Below are 16,846 nucleotides of genomic sequence, written 5' to 3' on the forward strand. Positions count from 1 at the left end.
GTTCTAGCAGCATTTCAGCATTTGATGGTACGGTACGTATGCATTTTATTTTTTTAAACCTTGGTGTACTCACAGAAAGCACATGCACAGACCATGTTCTTCTGCAGCTAATATAGTCCTGAATCAACTTTATACTGATTGGGGGTAACATTTGGGAGCAGAATGGAGCACAAACTCATTGCTTTTGGCTTTTTAGCTGTAATAAGCCATAGGAAACTGAACATTATCACAAAGTAAGGCCTAAAAAATTTGTATGGATAATTGAATTTTAATTACAGATCTGCTTCTCAGTCAATATCAGGCTGTATCAAAACTGTATTAATGTATCATATCTAACAATAATTTGTTCCTTGAACCTTTTTTGGACTGTTCCGTGACAAGAACTATTCAGCCTGTTGGGGGAAAAGCTCCTAAAGTCATGTTCACAGGATACAAGCCTACATACTTCAGAGGAATATCTAGGCGCATGTTTTTGGAAGCTTGAGAGGTTCATGGCATCAAATCTTTTTGTTTTAACACACTTAATATCAAATAAATTAGATATCCTTGAGCACACCTGAGTTGTTCTCAGAGAAATGTCTGATTTCAGATTTTCCACCCTAAATGTCACGTAAAAACAAAACGAATTAGGGCTGGGTATCAATACAGATGTCCCGATTCAATTCGATTTTGATTCACATGCTCTCGATTCGATTGCGATTTTGGCTGGATTTGAATAGATTATGATTACTTGGGTATATGAAGGTAAAAACATTGGAGCCGATGAAAAAATATCTGATAGGAGATGCCGTTTGTCGGTGAGTCGGCATAATGTGTCTGATCCTGGGGTACCGGAACTCTCGTAAACAACATGTCGACTTCCCGTGTGATCATGCTGGTCAAACAGCGCACGGGTACCGAAATGAGGAAATAAAAAGTGATATTTAAGATTCTCATTATTTGTGAAGTTTCTCTCTTAACTCTCCTTTGGTTTTGGCCTGTTAATGAGATCAACCAGTGTTTGTCTTGCAATAAATACTGCCATAGAGTAAATGATCTTGTAATTTTTAAGAATCGATATTGTTCAAATGAAGTAGGTGATTAATCAGAAAATCTATTAAAACAAACTGCTGTTAGTCAGATAATGTGTCCATTTTATGGTCTCTTCTTGTCTAAGTTTGCAGTTCTTGGCCAGTATAAGCTCCAAAGTGGACCAGACTTTCTGTCAAAAAATCTTGCTATATGAATGAATGAATGTTACACTTATATAGTGCTTCTCTGACACTACACTCAAAGCCCTTTACATAGTGGACTCTCCTCAACCACCACCAGTGTGCTGCTTCCACCTGGATGATATGATATTATTGGCACATTAAAATAAGGGATCAGTTAATATTCTGTATTGTTTCACAATGAACTATCACAGAGCTATACACACTCACAGCATATAATCATCCTTGTAATAATGAATTAAACAAACATACAAATTAACATTATAATTTCTTTGCTCACCCTTTGCTCTCAGACACCCCTAGATGGAAAAAATATTTCCACCAAGACAGCACATGAAGGCAATATTGAAAAATGTGCCTGTGAGTGAGATAAAGTATGTTGAAAACCATTTCTAGCTGTTTACTTGTGCGGCTCTGCTATTTGAGTATGGAAATGGGCGATGGGGACATCTTAAAATGGCAAGGATGTTGTGCTGCAACCGCACTTAAAACCACAGTGGCCCAGGTCACTATCTACCAAACCTCATTCTCTGAATAAATGTGTTTCAGAAAGTGCATGTAAGAAGCAGGGAAGAGCAGAGAGAAACAGGCATCCGTCACCACTATCTCTGCCTGACAGACACATACTGTCTTCAGACATATAACGCAAGCCTGTCACTAACAACACGCTCAGATGAGGCTGAGATTCCATCCCATAATTGATGATGTTCATTTTATTCCCTTAAAATCTTCACTTCTGCTGTAGCCAACACTGGGTTTTCAGAGAGAGGTAACAGCAAGGCTTATTACAGGTCACATACATGTGACTCACCTCTCTAATGGCCGTGCAGAACTCACTCTGTAGAACCTTCTTCAGGGACTGCAGCTTGTGACCTGGGACATCGCCTGACTCCTGTAATTTTTCCAGCAGTTCAATTGCCCTGGCAACATCTGAGAGAGAAAGAACGAACAAATGTGTTAAGAGTAAAGGAGAGAAAGTGTGCACCACTGTTACATTAGCAGCAAAAGGCAGGGAGAGACGGTGGAGCTGCAGCGAATTGATTGGTGGGATAATGGAAATAGACTTGCTCAGGGCCAGTGGGGCCAGTGAAAGCATTCAGTGCTCTCTTTACATGGAGCAAAAGACGTCACATTGCCATACCCCCTCCATTCACCTCGGCATAGACACGCCTGGTGTTGCAAAATAGTCATGGAATTGAAGAGAGGTGAAAGATTGTTATAGCTTTCACTGACGTAGTCTCTGTATGATTCAGTTCATAATCAAGACACTAAATGGGGATGGTTGGCTAGTCGTCTAAAAACCAACATATTAATTAATGAGTTCAACTTTATCTACTATTTTATGAATTTTTTGTCTTTGGCTTTAAAGGTGCACTCAGCAGTTCCTGAGAAACACTGTTGATATTCGAACTCAACTGCCAAAACAAACATACCCCTCCCTTCAGTGCTCCTTTGGAAGCTCCGCCCCCCCCAAATTCATGCGCGCGAGACGGTTTTACGCACACCAGCTCCAGACACTCACAACTCTCCTGCTACTAAATCTAACATCACAACAACAGCATATATGGGTGCTGTGAAACATAGCAAAATGTATGTTATCCACCTATTGAGACGAAAAAGAGCAACTTCTGCTTCCGTCTTCAAACCTTTTACCTCTCAGAGGTCTCTACACTGCTGAAAAGCCTCGCAAATGTTGACACGGCTCCCAGCCCTCGATTTATAATCCTTCTTTTTTAGTTTATATTCATCTGACCTTTTTCTCTTGGTCTGTTTCTTAGCCATTTGTCCTCCTTGGAGTTTAGAAAGTTCGCATCAGCCAGATTTGCTGTCACTCTTCTAATGAATTTCCCTATCGCTCTGCCCCCACCCCCCATCCTGTGCACGTGCAAGAACCACCCTCTGTTGCCAATTGGCTGGAGTAGTGTTGTGTGGATCAGTCTGATCCACTTTGTTTGTGTCCCATATACAGAGCCAGGGCTGTGTACATATACTAGATTTTTTTTCAGCCCACCCACAGAACGGACAACTAGCAGACTGTGAGGAGATATTTGCAGAATTTGACAAAGTGTACTGGATTAGAATTACTGAGTGCACCTTTCAAGGTGGTGTGTAATTTCTGGCCACTAACACCACCAAGCAGACTAGACCCTTTTCAATGACTGACGACACATTTCTGACTTACTTTAGCAGGGTACGTTTTAGGGCTATTGCTTTAATGTGTTAATTCAGTGCGACTGATTATTTAAAAAATGTGCTAAACAATTTACACAATTAATCATACTATTATTTACTGTAATGCTTCAGATGTATCTGAATATATTCAGATATACAACTTTTTCTGTGGTTTTAGTGTGCTGACAGTATGCTGTGCTTTAGCAAGAAGTTGTCATCAAAGCATTACTTTTGTAACAAATTTACTGCCATGAAAACAAATTTCAATTACTGTCACGTATGAGCAATGTTCCAGTTACTAAGCATAGTCTGTTTATTTGTGAGTGCTATGATAGTTTTGTGCAATAAAGGGTAGCCTGTATTTATTTATTATTAAATGGACTATTAAATGCAGATAGTGGAAACGTGTCAGTCTTAGTTCTTTTGAACTTAAGTGCAGCATTTTAAACTGTAGATCACTGCGTACTCCTTAACAGTTGCATCAAAATATCTTCCAAATCTTTTTTTTGCTGTCTACAAATGCTTTGTATATATATATATATATATATATATATATATATATATATATATATATATATATATTAGCGTTTGGTTGGTATGTAGATATGTAGAATGTGTGAATGTTTATTTTTCTTTATTTTACTTTTAACTATTATAGATTTATTATTGTTTTTATTTTAATATATACATTTTCAAACAAAATTATTACAAATTTTTATACACTTATTTTTGTGCAGTCATGTTCATTGACTTTTAATTTCTGATATGTGAAGCATTCTGAGCTACACTTGATGTATGAAAGGTGCTATACAAAAAAGTTATTATTATTATTATTATTATTATTATTATTATTATTATTATTATTATTATGTTAGTTGTTTTCAAAGCTGTCATTTATTGTTGAATATTTAGTTGATGCTGAAAATATTTAGCTCCTACTAAAGAGGCTAAAATTTTTAGCACTTATCACAGTTGTTTTTTTTTTTTTTGCAATGGCAACCATATGGCTAATTGTGCTTGTACATCTTTTGGCCCGTGAAAAATTGCACCCATTTTTTGTAATGTGCAACACCGCTCAGGGAGAAAAATGAAGAAGATCTTAAAGTAAACACTGTCTCACAAATAGACCCAAACCAGCCTACATGAGGAAATACCTTTGTTTGTACACAGACAGCAGAGCAAAGTGGGCCAAATCCTGACAGGAACTAATAAAACCCAACCCAGCGAAACTAGGGGAGCAAATACAAAAGCTATTAAAGCCTGTGGGCTCATGGGAAAAACAACAAATGCGAGAATGGAGCATCAGAGCAAAATCTCTCGCAGCTTGAGGTCATTTCTGTCCATCACGTCAAGATGAGGTTGCAACCTTTCGCTGAAATCTTTAAACGGCAAATGAGTTTGGCACATTTTTCATCATTTTGTCACATTGCATTGAATTTTTGCACTTATTCACTGAAATTATGTGTTTAAATTGAAGCTCTTCTGTTAATAAAGCATCTTAGATTCTATTAAAAAGTTGACAGCAAGATCCATAACAGCGGTTCCCTGGCATGCCCCACTTGGCTTCAGCACAGAGCTGTCAGAGGAATGTTTGCATGACATTAATCACTCTATTACCACCACACGTCACTAAAAATTGATGAGTGATGCTTTATGGTGAAAAAATAAATACAAGCAATGGCATAAAATGGCCCCAAGCTGCTTTCTGGCTCTTGGGACAGCAGATATCAACTAGGGGTGAAGCAACAGAGGCCCAAGTTGTCACTGGTCCACCAGATTATCATAGTTATTATTATAGTTTGGGAATATTTAAATTTACATTATTCAGAGGCAGATGCTTTTTTTCTTACAGTGCATCCAAGGTACATACTTCATAATCAAATGTACTGTATGTGTTCCCTAGGAATCGAACCCATGAGCTTTGTATTGCTAGCACCTCACTTTACAGGTTGAGCTAAAAAAAAAAAAAAAAAAAAAAAACTGTATTTTGTCATAGACAAAATAGTCATTGCTAAAATATATCGAGTTGCATCAAATTTGAATGCAAATTGGTCATGCCACAATTTTGTGCAGCACTATCCACTCATGAATGAACAGATCGATTATGTACAGATCAATAGTGTCAACCTCACTTCATTTATTTCAGTGTCACTCCACGATATCCAGTGGGCCTCGCAGATACATTTTTGTGCTTATTGGTTTGGTTTGGTAGCATTTGTGAAACATGGCTGATAATATGTTTAAGTAAATAGTGGTTGACCAATATATATATATATTATTTTAATGGCTAATGCCTATACCAATATCTATAGAGCAGGGTGACTGATTTCTGATAAAATGCTGATAGATATACAGTACTGTGCAAAAGTCTTAGGCACATAAGATGTTTAACAAAAACTTTTGTCTTAAGATGGTTATTTATATCTTCAGCTTTAGTGTGTCAATAGGAAATATACATTTTATACTCCCAAACATTCCTTCTGCAAACAGAATAGAATAGAAGAACAGGGAGCCCTGCAACAGATGTCCTGCCCCCACAATGCCCCCCACTGAACATCGAGTCAGTCTGAGATTACATGAAGAGATAGAAGCAACTGAGACAGCCTAAAGAACTGTGGTGAATTCTCCAAGAAGGTTGGAACATCCTATCTGCCAACAACCAAGAAAAATTGTGTCCAGGTGTACCTAGGAGAAATGGTGCTGTTTTGAAGGTCACACCAAATACTGATTTAGCTTTTTTATGTTTACTAGACTTTGGATGATGTTACCTGAAAAATTAAAACTATTTATGGCACTATTTCTGAAGAAATCCTCACTATGCAACATTTTTCACAAGTGCCTAAAACTTTTGCACAGTACTGTATAATACAATTTCATGGTTTCAAATTATTTCTCAAATGGCCTCACGGGCTGGGTAAAATGGTCTCACGGACCTTATACAACCCTGAGGCCTGACGTTCCCCACCCTGATTTAGAACAACATCTGCATATACATGCATATTTGGTGGTTCTACTTTTCTGTGCTTGTTTCAAATCAGTGGTAATTACATATTTTTATTTTATAACTTTGATCTGTCTTTACATGTCTTCCATGTTTCAGAATTACTAGTCTCATTTATAAACAGCCAATGTCCGATTGTGCAGATAATTGCTTTTATCAGCCGATACCCATGTTTGTGCCTCTCTACTATCCAGTGGGTAATGCTTACTTAATTTATTTCAATGTCACTCCACGATGTCCATTGAGCAATGCAGATCATTGGTCTGCGCTGGCAAGCTCAGTTGGCTAGTGTTCATGAAATATGGCTTACAAAATATATCAAAGTCAATAGTGAGATCGACCGATATGGGTTTTAACCCATATTGCGATACCAATATCTCAAGAGAAGGGTGGCTGTTTTCCAATATAATGCCAATAGATATACAGTAGGTAGTCAACCAAAAGGATCCTTACTGCCGCGGAGAGTATCGCCATAACACAGGAAATTTTATGATAGCAAATAACACACAAAATTACTGAATTTATTTTACAAATAATAAAACAGAAAATATGCATCCATTAACAAGGCTTTCCATTAACTGACCAATACAGCACAAGTACTGGCCAATACCAAAAATCTCAAAATGGGCAATATCGACCGATTACTGTGCCTGGCTCAATTATGCAGTTGTACGGAAGGCCAAAACGGAGAGAAAAAGATGCGTTTTCAAACGAAAACATATTAGTGTGGACAAGGCCTAGATCAGAGGTTAGTCATCTTTCAATCGCTTCACTATATTGAGCTGAAACTCTATAACTTCAGGGACAGAAATTATGTCTAATGCCTTATTAACTGTCTAAAGATCAATTACCATAATATCATTTAGTGGGCAAAGTTATTTATGAAAATATAAATGGACTGGTTAATGCATTCGTGCAAAATTTTAATGACTACAGTATATCTTCGAAAGAGCATGAAGCAACACTGAAGATAAATTCATCCATTAACAAAGTTATATGATGAAAAAAGCCTCTAAAAGCATTTTAAGCTCGTGCATCAGGCATAGCTATAACAGATAGGATTAAATTCTCTGTGGCGCCTCAGGTTTTCTTCCAGCTTTCAGTGAAGACTGCACGAGCAGAACATCCGACATGCATTTAGTTCATTTGAACAGGTCTCATCCCATATAAAGCCATTTCTCAGACATCTCAGTGATGTACACAATCATTCAGAAAAGAAAGAGGCACATTGTTGCTCACAGCATGAGTACTCTGAAGTGACAGCAAAGATTGTAAATAATGAAAACTATGATCTACAATGATGATGTGTGATGTGACTTTCTGAATTCAAAGGCTGGTCAATACTACTCCAGTCATTTTCCCTGCATTCCAAATGGAAGATATTATCTTTTTAGAGGACACTTTGAAGGGAAAATAATCATGATAGTCATGTGTATGATTGTTTAAAAGGAAATTTCTAATGAAAAATGACTTAAAAATTGAGATCTGAATGACCGTTATTTTGAGCACACACCTTTCAGCCCTTCAAAGCTCTTACAATGAATGGTAAAGTCTAAGAAGGGAATAGGGCATAGGGAGGATTACTTCTGAATGGAACGCACCCTTTAAAAAGTTGCTTTCAACAACGCACATTTATCGTTTCTATTCCTGGAATGTATTGCAGAAAAAAAACAAAGGCTGCATGTTCGTCACATCACTTAATCAACCTGCATACATTAGGTTACACCAACAAAACTCTTTTTAAGGGTTAGATTAGGTAAATTAAATAGCTCTTTAAGGTAACAACTGCAGGACAGGTTACCACTTTTTACAGCGTGGTTTATAAATCTTGTGTTGTTGTAGGAAAGTCAGGCTGTTGCATCTTCATCAGTAAGAGAGGAGGAGGGTGTTTGTTCAACCTCTACAGGATGTTCACAAGTGATAAAAGATCAATAAAAGTAAAGACTGGGGTAAGTCGTGTCCCCGCCCATTTAAGCAGACTACTAGACATGTGTTGAATACGTAAAGCTATTTTAAAGCTGTGTGCATGTACTTTAAAATTGCTGCTTTGCCCCTGAAGTATACTGTCCTCCAAAAGCCAAGAAGAATTTTTATGTCAATTTCGGGCAAGCCAGCCAAAGTTTGATAAAACGAGGTCATGCCATCTGTGACAAAATAGTGGTCCATGCTTATTAAGACAATTACGGTATTCTGCAGGAAGTCCAGAGAGTTTTTTTTTTTTTTTTTTCATTGAGTTAGTCAGGGAGTCCTTGGTTAATTTATCTGTAAAGTCCTCAAGTAATGAATAAAATGCCCATCCCTACCAACCAACCTTATTTCAAGCACTAAACCTGTTGGATACGTATTTGCATAGTGGCAACAAGCAGTGTGTAAATCTAGCCTGAGATTTACATCAAGTCTACTTGTTCTAGCTCAGAAACTGGATGTTTAAAGGGCTTGTTGTAGACACTCCAGGTCTCTGATTGGTACATTTAACCACATTACCATGGAGACTGTTAAGGGCGTCACTGCAAATGTGTTGGCTACGCAGTTGAGGAGTTAAACACTATTATCTATCTGTTTTCGTAACGTGTGGTCTTAAAAAACGAGAAATAAGCCAGAGTGATTGCGTAATTTCACACCCATAAATGTACAGCCCACGTGGATTTGCCCACCCACATGGATCTATGAGTAAGCACAGGGGGCAAAGATAGCATAGAAAGAGAGTATTCAATCTTCAAATTTAGCACTTTACTCTAAGCATGTGACCCGGCTCTCCATTAAAACCACTGGAGCCTTCAGCTTCACTGCTAATAGTGCAGGGACCAACATGACCCTATTTTTAACTCTGTATATTTGGACCACATACTGAAATACCACTAACCATAGTATTTAGACCATGTACTGAAATAAAGGGCTTTCAATAATGTTTAAAGGAATATCAGTTACCCTCAAAAATCCGTTCGTGTCATACCTCAGTTTGCTGAAACAAACTCTAGGATCTCAGAGCGCAAGCCCAGTCCTGTGCTCGAGCCCCTCTGTTATGGATGGACAGCATGCCAAATCTGTTTACCTTATTGCGCTCCAGGACTATATGAACAAGTGACCTAATGAAATTTTGTTTGCGTTTCTCTGACAAAAATGACCAAGTCAGCAATGGCCATCTGTCAAAAAAGTATTTAATAATTTGTGTGCTGTCTGTAAGTTCTCACTATATTTTACTGTGACGTGGAGGAAGGCGGGCCGTGAGTGTGCACGGCCTGCCCCCAATCGGGCTAATCAGCCGAGGAGAGGGATAAAGCCGAGCCGGGTGTGGCAGTTTGGGAGAGAGAGAGAGCCATACGCAGCTTCCTTGTGTGTATTTGTTTGTGTCTTTAAGTTTTCATTAAACATTATTTTGATGGTTCGTCCAGTTCCCGCCTCGTGCTTACCCATCCTTTATACTGTTACATTGGTCCCAAAACCCGGGAAGCAGGAGGGATGCGCTGTCATGTAGTCCTCGCCACTGTCGTGTGCAGAAAGGAGTCTCCGCTGCCGGCCGCCTGGATGCGGAGGAACGGCCGCCATCCGCGAGAGGAGGAGGGACTCACTGCTGGCCACCTGGAGCTGTAGAGGGGCTCACTGCAGGCTGCCTGGAGTGGTAAAGCTGCTGCCAGGGGTGGAGGGGCTCACTACCGGCCGCCAGAACGCGGAGGGGTCGGAGGAACAGCCACTGTCTGCAGGGGGAGGAGGGGCTCGCTGCTGGCCACCTGGAGCAGTGGAGCCGCTGCCAGGGGCAGAGGGGCGTTCCATCCACCAGGGGTTGGAGGACTCACTGCTGTCCGCCGGGAAGGAGCGGCTGTCCTCAGCCAGAAGGTGGAGTAGTGGTCGAGGACCAGGCAGCACATCGCATCTTCTGGAGAGCAAAGTTTGTTGTCCTCCAACACCCGATGCTTGTGGATGTTTGCTTCGCAAGTGGTATTGCATTGTGCTTGTACTTCTGCTATACTGCAATACTGCATTGCCTATCTTATAAATAACCTCGTCGTCCTTTCAGTCAAAATGGTCCCACGCAGTACTACTTTTTGCTCGCTTCATTTTGCTCCCTCAGCGAAATACGGCTGTAGGCACGTGTGGTTGGTTGCATGTGTCGTCAGGCCCCCATGAGTTGATTGATATGTATAGCCTATTTTTCTTTTACCATGCAGCAAACATTTTTAAATTACTTTTTTTAACTGTTTAACTGATAGTATTAATCAGTCAAAATTCTTACTGTTGTTTAACGGTTTACCAGTTAATTATAATCATCCCTATTCCGCACCTAAATGTATAACTTACTAGGGTTTTTTGGAAATCCCTATCATACTGTAAGGAATATTTATATTTTAACAGTGCTATTAATATTTATAGTGATGCTTGCCTAAAAAAATCAACCCTGATAACAGAGAAATGCTCAGTATATTTCCAAAACATGGCCCAACTCTTTGCAAAAGTTAAAATACAGTGAAATTCCAATGTTCTCTAAAAAATGCTATTTTGTCAGCATGTCTAGAGCAGTGACTAGATATCTACAGAAACCCAGTGTTCCTATTCAAGGGAGTCTAAAACTCATCTTTCACAGCTCTGTTGAGGTTTCCTTTCATAGACAGGATCTAATAACAAGGGCATCAATCTCTGTGGCAAGATTGCGGCGGACGTACACATTGCAAGACCACAATTCAATTCCATAACAAATTACGTTACTGTTTTGAAGACACCACATGATAAGAAGGTGCGACTGAGTGTTGTGTGCATTGTGTTTCAATTAGTTATGTCTTTCATATGATCATCTCAATATGTGGTGCAATACAATTTGCATACAAAACTGCACATTCTAAGGTAGGGATAATGCTGTGTTCATTCAAATCAGAAAGTCAGAATTTCCAACTTCCTACTTGGAAAAGTGCAATAGAACTCCTTTTGATGTTGGACTTCCAACTTGGAAAGTTGTGCGTAAATTTAATTTGATTTCGATGAGATGCAGGAAGGTGATGTCACACAAACCCAGGTGGTGGCATCCAGGGCAATTTACAACATAAAAAGTGATATACATTTGTTTTTAAGTAAATAAAATTTAATAATAGAGTCAACGTTCCTCTATTACTTTATAATAATTGCTAATATTTCAAGCATCTGGCATTATAACGCCTATATGGTTGGAAGTCGAAGATATCAAGTAAGAATCTCCTACATTTGTCATGGCTTTCGATGCAGCATAATAAGGTTAGAAAAAAAGACCATGTTGTATTGAGCACGCAAATCTGAAGGTTGTCAAGCCATTCGATGTGGTTTTCTCAATCCATTTTACTTACGTACAGCAGGCAAAAAGGAAAGTTTTTTCAGAAGCGGAGCAGGTTTTCATAAGGACTTTGGAAACAGTGCCAGTTTTGGACTTCATGTTTACTTTAATTTGTAAAGTTAACATACTGTCAACTATATTTCCTTAAAACGTGTAAACACTGTGGTTCTATTGTGTGCTTTCAAAAAATTACTCCGTCTGTTTGAGCATCAACCAATGGTGTGAGTTTGGAGTGACAGCAGGTTGTCCATTAGAAAGTTAGAAAATAGTCATCTTTTTTGCAATGCTGTTTGATGATTCTTGTGACAGAAATAACATGACAATTACATTACAGTTTTAGGGTGTTCTTTTTTAAATTCAGTTAAACATGAGCATCCTAAGTAAATTAATCTACACTTTTTCCAAGACTGACAACACGATTAGTTGAGACACTTCTGGACTATGTTTCACACATTTGTAACAGAACAATTTTACTGAGGAGTGCACTATCCTCAACATTTTACATGCCAGAATGAATTTCCTGAGAGAGCACTAGCCATCTGCTGCTCTCTCCAAATTCAGATGGGCAACCTTTAAGGGTCAGACAAGCCTGAAGAAAACGCTGGTCTCTGGATAACAGGCTTGCCAAAACAGCAGGAGTTTGCACAGACACAAAGCCATATCCATCTTTGGGGTCCAGCTCGTATCCCATCACCTCACTTTATCAAACCACATGAATTAGCAATAATTTGCCAAACTGTGACATTCCTGACAGCAGAGGCCACATAAATCACCAAACAGTCTAATAGCGCCAACAGAGAATTATGCAAGTGCTGTACAGATGACCTCTCAGTGCTTTTGTGCCTTGATGTTTACTACTGTCTGTCTTTCCTTATGAACCCTGTCTTTTGTTGTATATGCAATTACTGGCAACACTGACAGTTCTGGTCAGATAAAAATAGTCTTAGATATGGTTCCTTGACCTTGATCTCAGGAAGTCTGGTCTTTTATCTTCAAATGGTAGACAGAGAATGTTTGCAATGCAAACTTTTGCCTACAGGAATGATTATATAACCTCTGTTTTATGCAATATAACTAGATGGTACAAGTTGTAAAAGTATCCTAATAGTATGACTCAGTACTCGTAGGATGAAAATTGGAAGTGGTGAAAGCAAGACATATTATTTGCAATAGTTGTCCTGATATTGTTTTGGGTAAATATTCTCTTGGAATGTTCCCAAAGAAATTTGATGAGATTCTTGCATGTCAACTTAAGGCCAAAAACTTCATGTATAATTAAGCAAAGTACTTTGAAGCAAATTTTGTCTTTCTGAATAAAAGAATATTTTACACCAAAATCAATATGACATACTTCATATTGAAGTAGCATGATGTACAGTACGCCAGGTCAGAAGTACTGCTCTGGTTTCAACAGGGAAGCAACCACCATAGACACTGAGGGGGACACATCCCCCCACAAAATTCAGAAAAGTGGACAATTAATATGGGATTTTAAATGGTTGACTGTTAAATGATTACATGAGCATTTTTATACTATACACCAGTGATTATTAGCAGTGTTTATACATAATGGATGACATACTGAATACCCACACAGCATGCTGCATGCCCACACAGCAAGCTATTTGTGAATGTCTGTTATGTACATACAAGAGCAGGAAAATCATAACCTCCAGTTAACCAGCTGCACCCAAAACACAGGGAAACAGGTTATTTTCTCTTTGATCAAAGTATAATTTCAAAGTCTTATTTCAAGAGAGTAAGGTGCCAGTTGAGTAATGTGGCCTGTGGCTTTCTCATATCATAAAACTGTCTCTTTAAATGTGCTTTCCTTAAGCAAAACCATTACTTTGGATTTCTGGAAGTGCTCAAAATATGTAACCCAAACAAATCGGTTTCGGCTAAATGTAATTGTAAATGGGGGTTCTGTGTAAATAACATCAGAATCAGTATACTTACACATACAAGGAATTTGTCTTGGTGACAGAAGCTTCCAGTGCACAAACAATACAACAAGACAGAAATAATAATAAAAAAACAGAATAAAAATAAAAAGTGAATAGAAAATATAAGTATATACAGAAATACACAATAAGACAATATATATATATATATATATATATATATATATATATATATACACACGTATGTACAAACACAAATCTGTCATATACAGATAGTATATAACATACAGTAAATTGATAACTATGGGGCCTTTGCAATTTCTCATATACGCTTTGTAAACCATGTCTAAAATGTATAGGTGGCCATTTTCAGCATTGTGTCCCAGGGATATTTTCATCTAAGGTTTTCATTGAATGGTAATATTAGTCATTATATACTTACATTAGTCAAGTTCACCCTTTTGATAGCCAGAGTAACTGCATCGCATCCATTATGGTTGAGAAATAACCTTATCCAAGAACCAATTGGAAAACAGCAGCCACTCTTGCTATGCAATCTTTTAGTTGATCCAACACTTTGTTGAAATGAATTAAACAAACTGAGCCACTCACTTGAGTGACACTCCACTTATAAGCAAATCTATCTACTCTCCATGCACGCAAAGTCAAGAGCTTAATTATTTATAATAGATTGCAGCAGTCGGGTTCCCAAAATAAAAGTCCTATTCATTCACTCAATAGGTGAATTGATCTTTAACGAAGACAGTCTTTCCATGAGCTCCCAGGTTGTTAACCAGTGGTTTATCTGTTTGTGCTGAAGCCACCAGTCTGCATTATTTGAACTTGATTGTTTGACAATCATGTTTACTAGCAGAATTCCTGTTGAAGAACTACAGCACCTGTGATCCAGCAGAGAAAGATCCACCAATCAGTGAATCACACCCAACAAACTGCGCCAAAAATGCTCCGCAGTGAAACTCTCATTCACATGGTGCACAGTAAATGGCACATTCAAGTCAGTCTCCCTAAACTCTATACTTATACATTTGTACATATCAGCTTTAAATTTAAATCAATAGTTTTATATTTTTCCATCATTTTTAATTCAATTACATCATTCACAATGCTTAATGGGGACTCCCTATGGATGGAAATAATGTGAAAAATACTTTCAGAACCAAGACGGCTGATAAAGTTGGTGGACACAGTTGCGCTCTATAAAGCATTTTGATTAGTCAACTGGGTTGCTGATGTCAGGATCACTTGTAGTGTAGACTGCTTTGTGATTATGTCCTTTGACTGTATCTTTTTTACTTGATCACATATACATTATATATATATATATATATATATATATATATATATATATATATATATATTTTTTTTTTTTTTTTTTTTTTAACACAAGTTCTCATCTGCTATCCCCAAATTTGTGATCTTCATCCAGGATTCTAACTCAATATTGTTAACTTTCCAAACATTTAGTAACACACACACACACACACACACACACACACACACACACACACACATATATATATATATATATATATATATATATATATATATATATATAAACTGTGACTTTATCTGCGAAGTTGATGAATGCCTCGTGATTACTGTATTATTGCTTCTTTTTCTCTCCTTTTTTTAAAGTTAATTTTTGTTTATTTCTGTCATTTAGTGCAGTTGCTTGACATGTTTTTGCTATTGTCATCCTGTACAATTATTGCAATAAAGAATAGCTTCGTGACAGCGTTCTAGAGTTGTAGAGTCTATTGCTTGAATTGCAGAATGTATGCAATTCGGGACAGTCATTTATTCTAATCTGAAATACACACCTAAATCCCATGCATATATCCTTAACCACGATGTGCACATGCCAGAGGGATCTCATTACTCTATAAATATCTCCATTTCCATCACCTTGCATGAGTGCCGCTTGAACTGGCTTCAGTTGCCATAGGTAATCAGTCATTCTGCGCGCTATATAATCGTTACTTAACGAAATTGAATTTGCGGTTTGCTTTCGCGGACATTTAATCGCGCAATAAAAGAACAACAGCGCGCCATCAGCCAGCACATATGGTTGCTCTCACTGTCGCTTGAGTCTTCTCTTCACAGTTTAGACCCTTGGGCACTGACTGGTGTTGTTAAATTAAGCAACGACAAGGTTGCTGCCGTGATAAAAGTCACATTGTGAAATATTTCCTTTATTCCAACAGGACTATGCATGTGTAGGATGTGCTAAAACATTTGTGGTTCATTGTAAAAAAAATTATAAAAATAAATAAATAAAAAATAAAAGCTTTGATTCGTTTTTTACGTGGCATATAAAAACAGAATAATAACGGTCGGAACGCCCGTTTTGCATGCACGAAGTTGGATAATCTTCTGTAAAGTAGAATATAAGGATGGGAAAACCTTGCATTGAGTCGCAGCAAAGTGCATGAAGGAATTAGCGCCTAAAGTGCTGAAGTGTGCGCATAGAGCCCCAAACAACTGTCTGCGGATGAATAATGAATAATAATCATCATACCAAGCCGAAACGAGAAGGCAACATTCACCAAAACATCTACAGCCCAGTGACAATATATCATTCCTCCAAGTTCAATAATCCAAAAATACATAGAAACGCATTGGGCAAAACCCTAAAGTTACCTCCACCATCTCTCATCAAGCGAGAAGTGAATGGGCGTGCGTTTGTCAGTACTCACCACGCTCCAGGGTGATCGGTTGGACCGTCATTGTCGCCATGACTGTGCTGTGTGTTTATATCAGAGAGAGAGTGCGGCTACTGGAGCTGCGGCATCAGCGAGCACACTGGAGCGGGAAAGAGAACGAGTGAGAGCGGATTGGAGAAGCGTGTGGATGTTGGGAGTGGTTGGGAGGGGAACGGGATTATGTGCCACCCGCTTGTTTTATAGAAGCGGCGAAATTCTTAATGCTCAGTGAACGTGGGATAAACCAGATGGAGCTGGGTGTATACATTCGACGAGCGTTGAAATTCAAATTTGTGGGGTATGGTATCCTATCCTGTTTAAAATTTCAATTCCACGCTTGAAATGTAAAATTCTAACGCTCGTCGAATGTAGAATAAATCATACTTTTAAAATCAGGTAGAGCGGTTTATATTCAAATCTTTTTGCATTTAATTTGTCTCTGTGTACATGTGTGTCTTATCCCCGTTTAAAATTGTAAAAATGTTAAGTTGCGGATAGGACAGGCACAGGTATCAAACACAGGGCATGTCGATGCGGTT

The 16,846-nt window shown here is 38.3% G+C and overlaps 1 protein-coding gene across 2 annotated transcripts in view; it reads right to left on the reverse strand.

Annotated features, from left to right (window-relative positions):
* Positions 1–16,450, reverse strand: part of LOC127436796 (protein lin-7 homolog A) — a 45,892-nt gene extending 29,442 nt beyond the window's left edge. Inside the window, exons 1-2 of one of the 2 annotated variants that reach the window (XM_051691187.1) lie at positions 16,302–16,450; positions 2,023–2,141 (exon numbers count right to left, since the gene is read on the reverse strand). In XM_051691187.1, coding sequence (XP_051547147.1) covers positions 2,023–2,141; positions 16,302–16,341 — 159 coding nt within the window. In that variant the 5' untranslated portion in view covers positions 16,342–16,450. The remainder of the gene's footprint in view (positions 1–2,022; positions 2,142–16,301) is intronic. The other variant, XM_051691189.1, reaches the window with a different exon arrangement.
* Between the last annotated feature and the right edge of the window lie 396 nt (positions 16,451–16,846).

Source organism: Myxocyprinus asiaticus, chromosome 47 (genome assembly GCF_019703515.2).
Source record: "Myxocyprinus asiaticus isolate MX2 ecotype Aquarium Trade chromosome 47, UBuf_Myxa_2, whole genome shotgun sequence".
Classification (NCBI taxonomy): Eukaryota; Metazoa; Chordata; class Actinopteri; order Cypriniformes; family Catostomidae; genus Myxocyprinus; species Myxocyprinus asiaticus.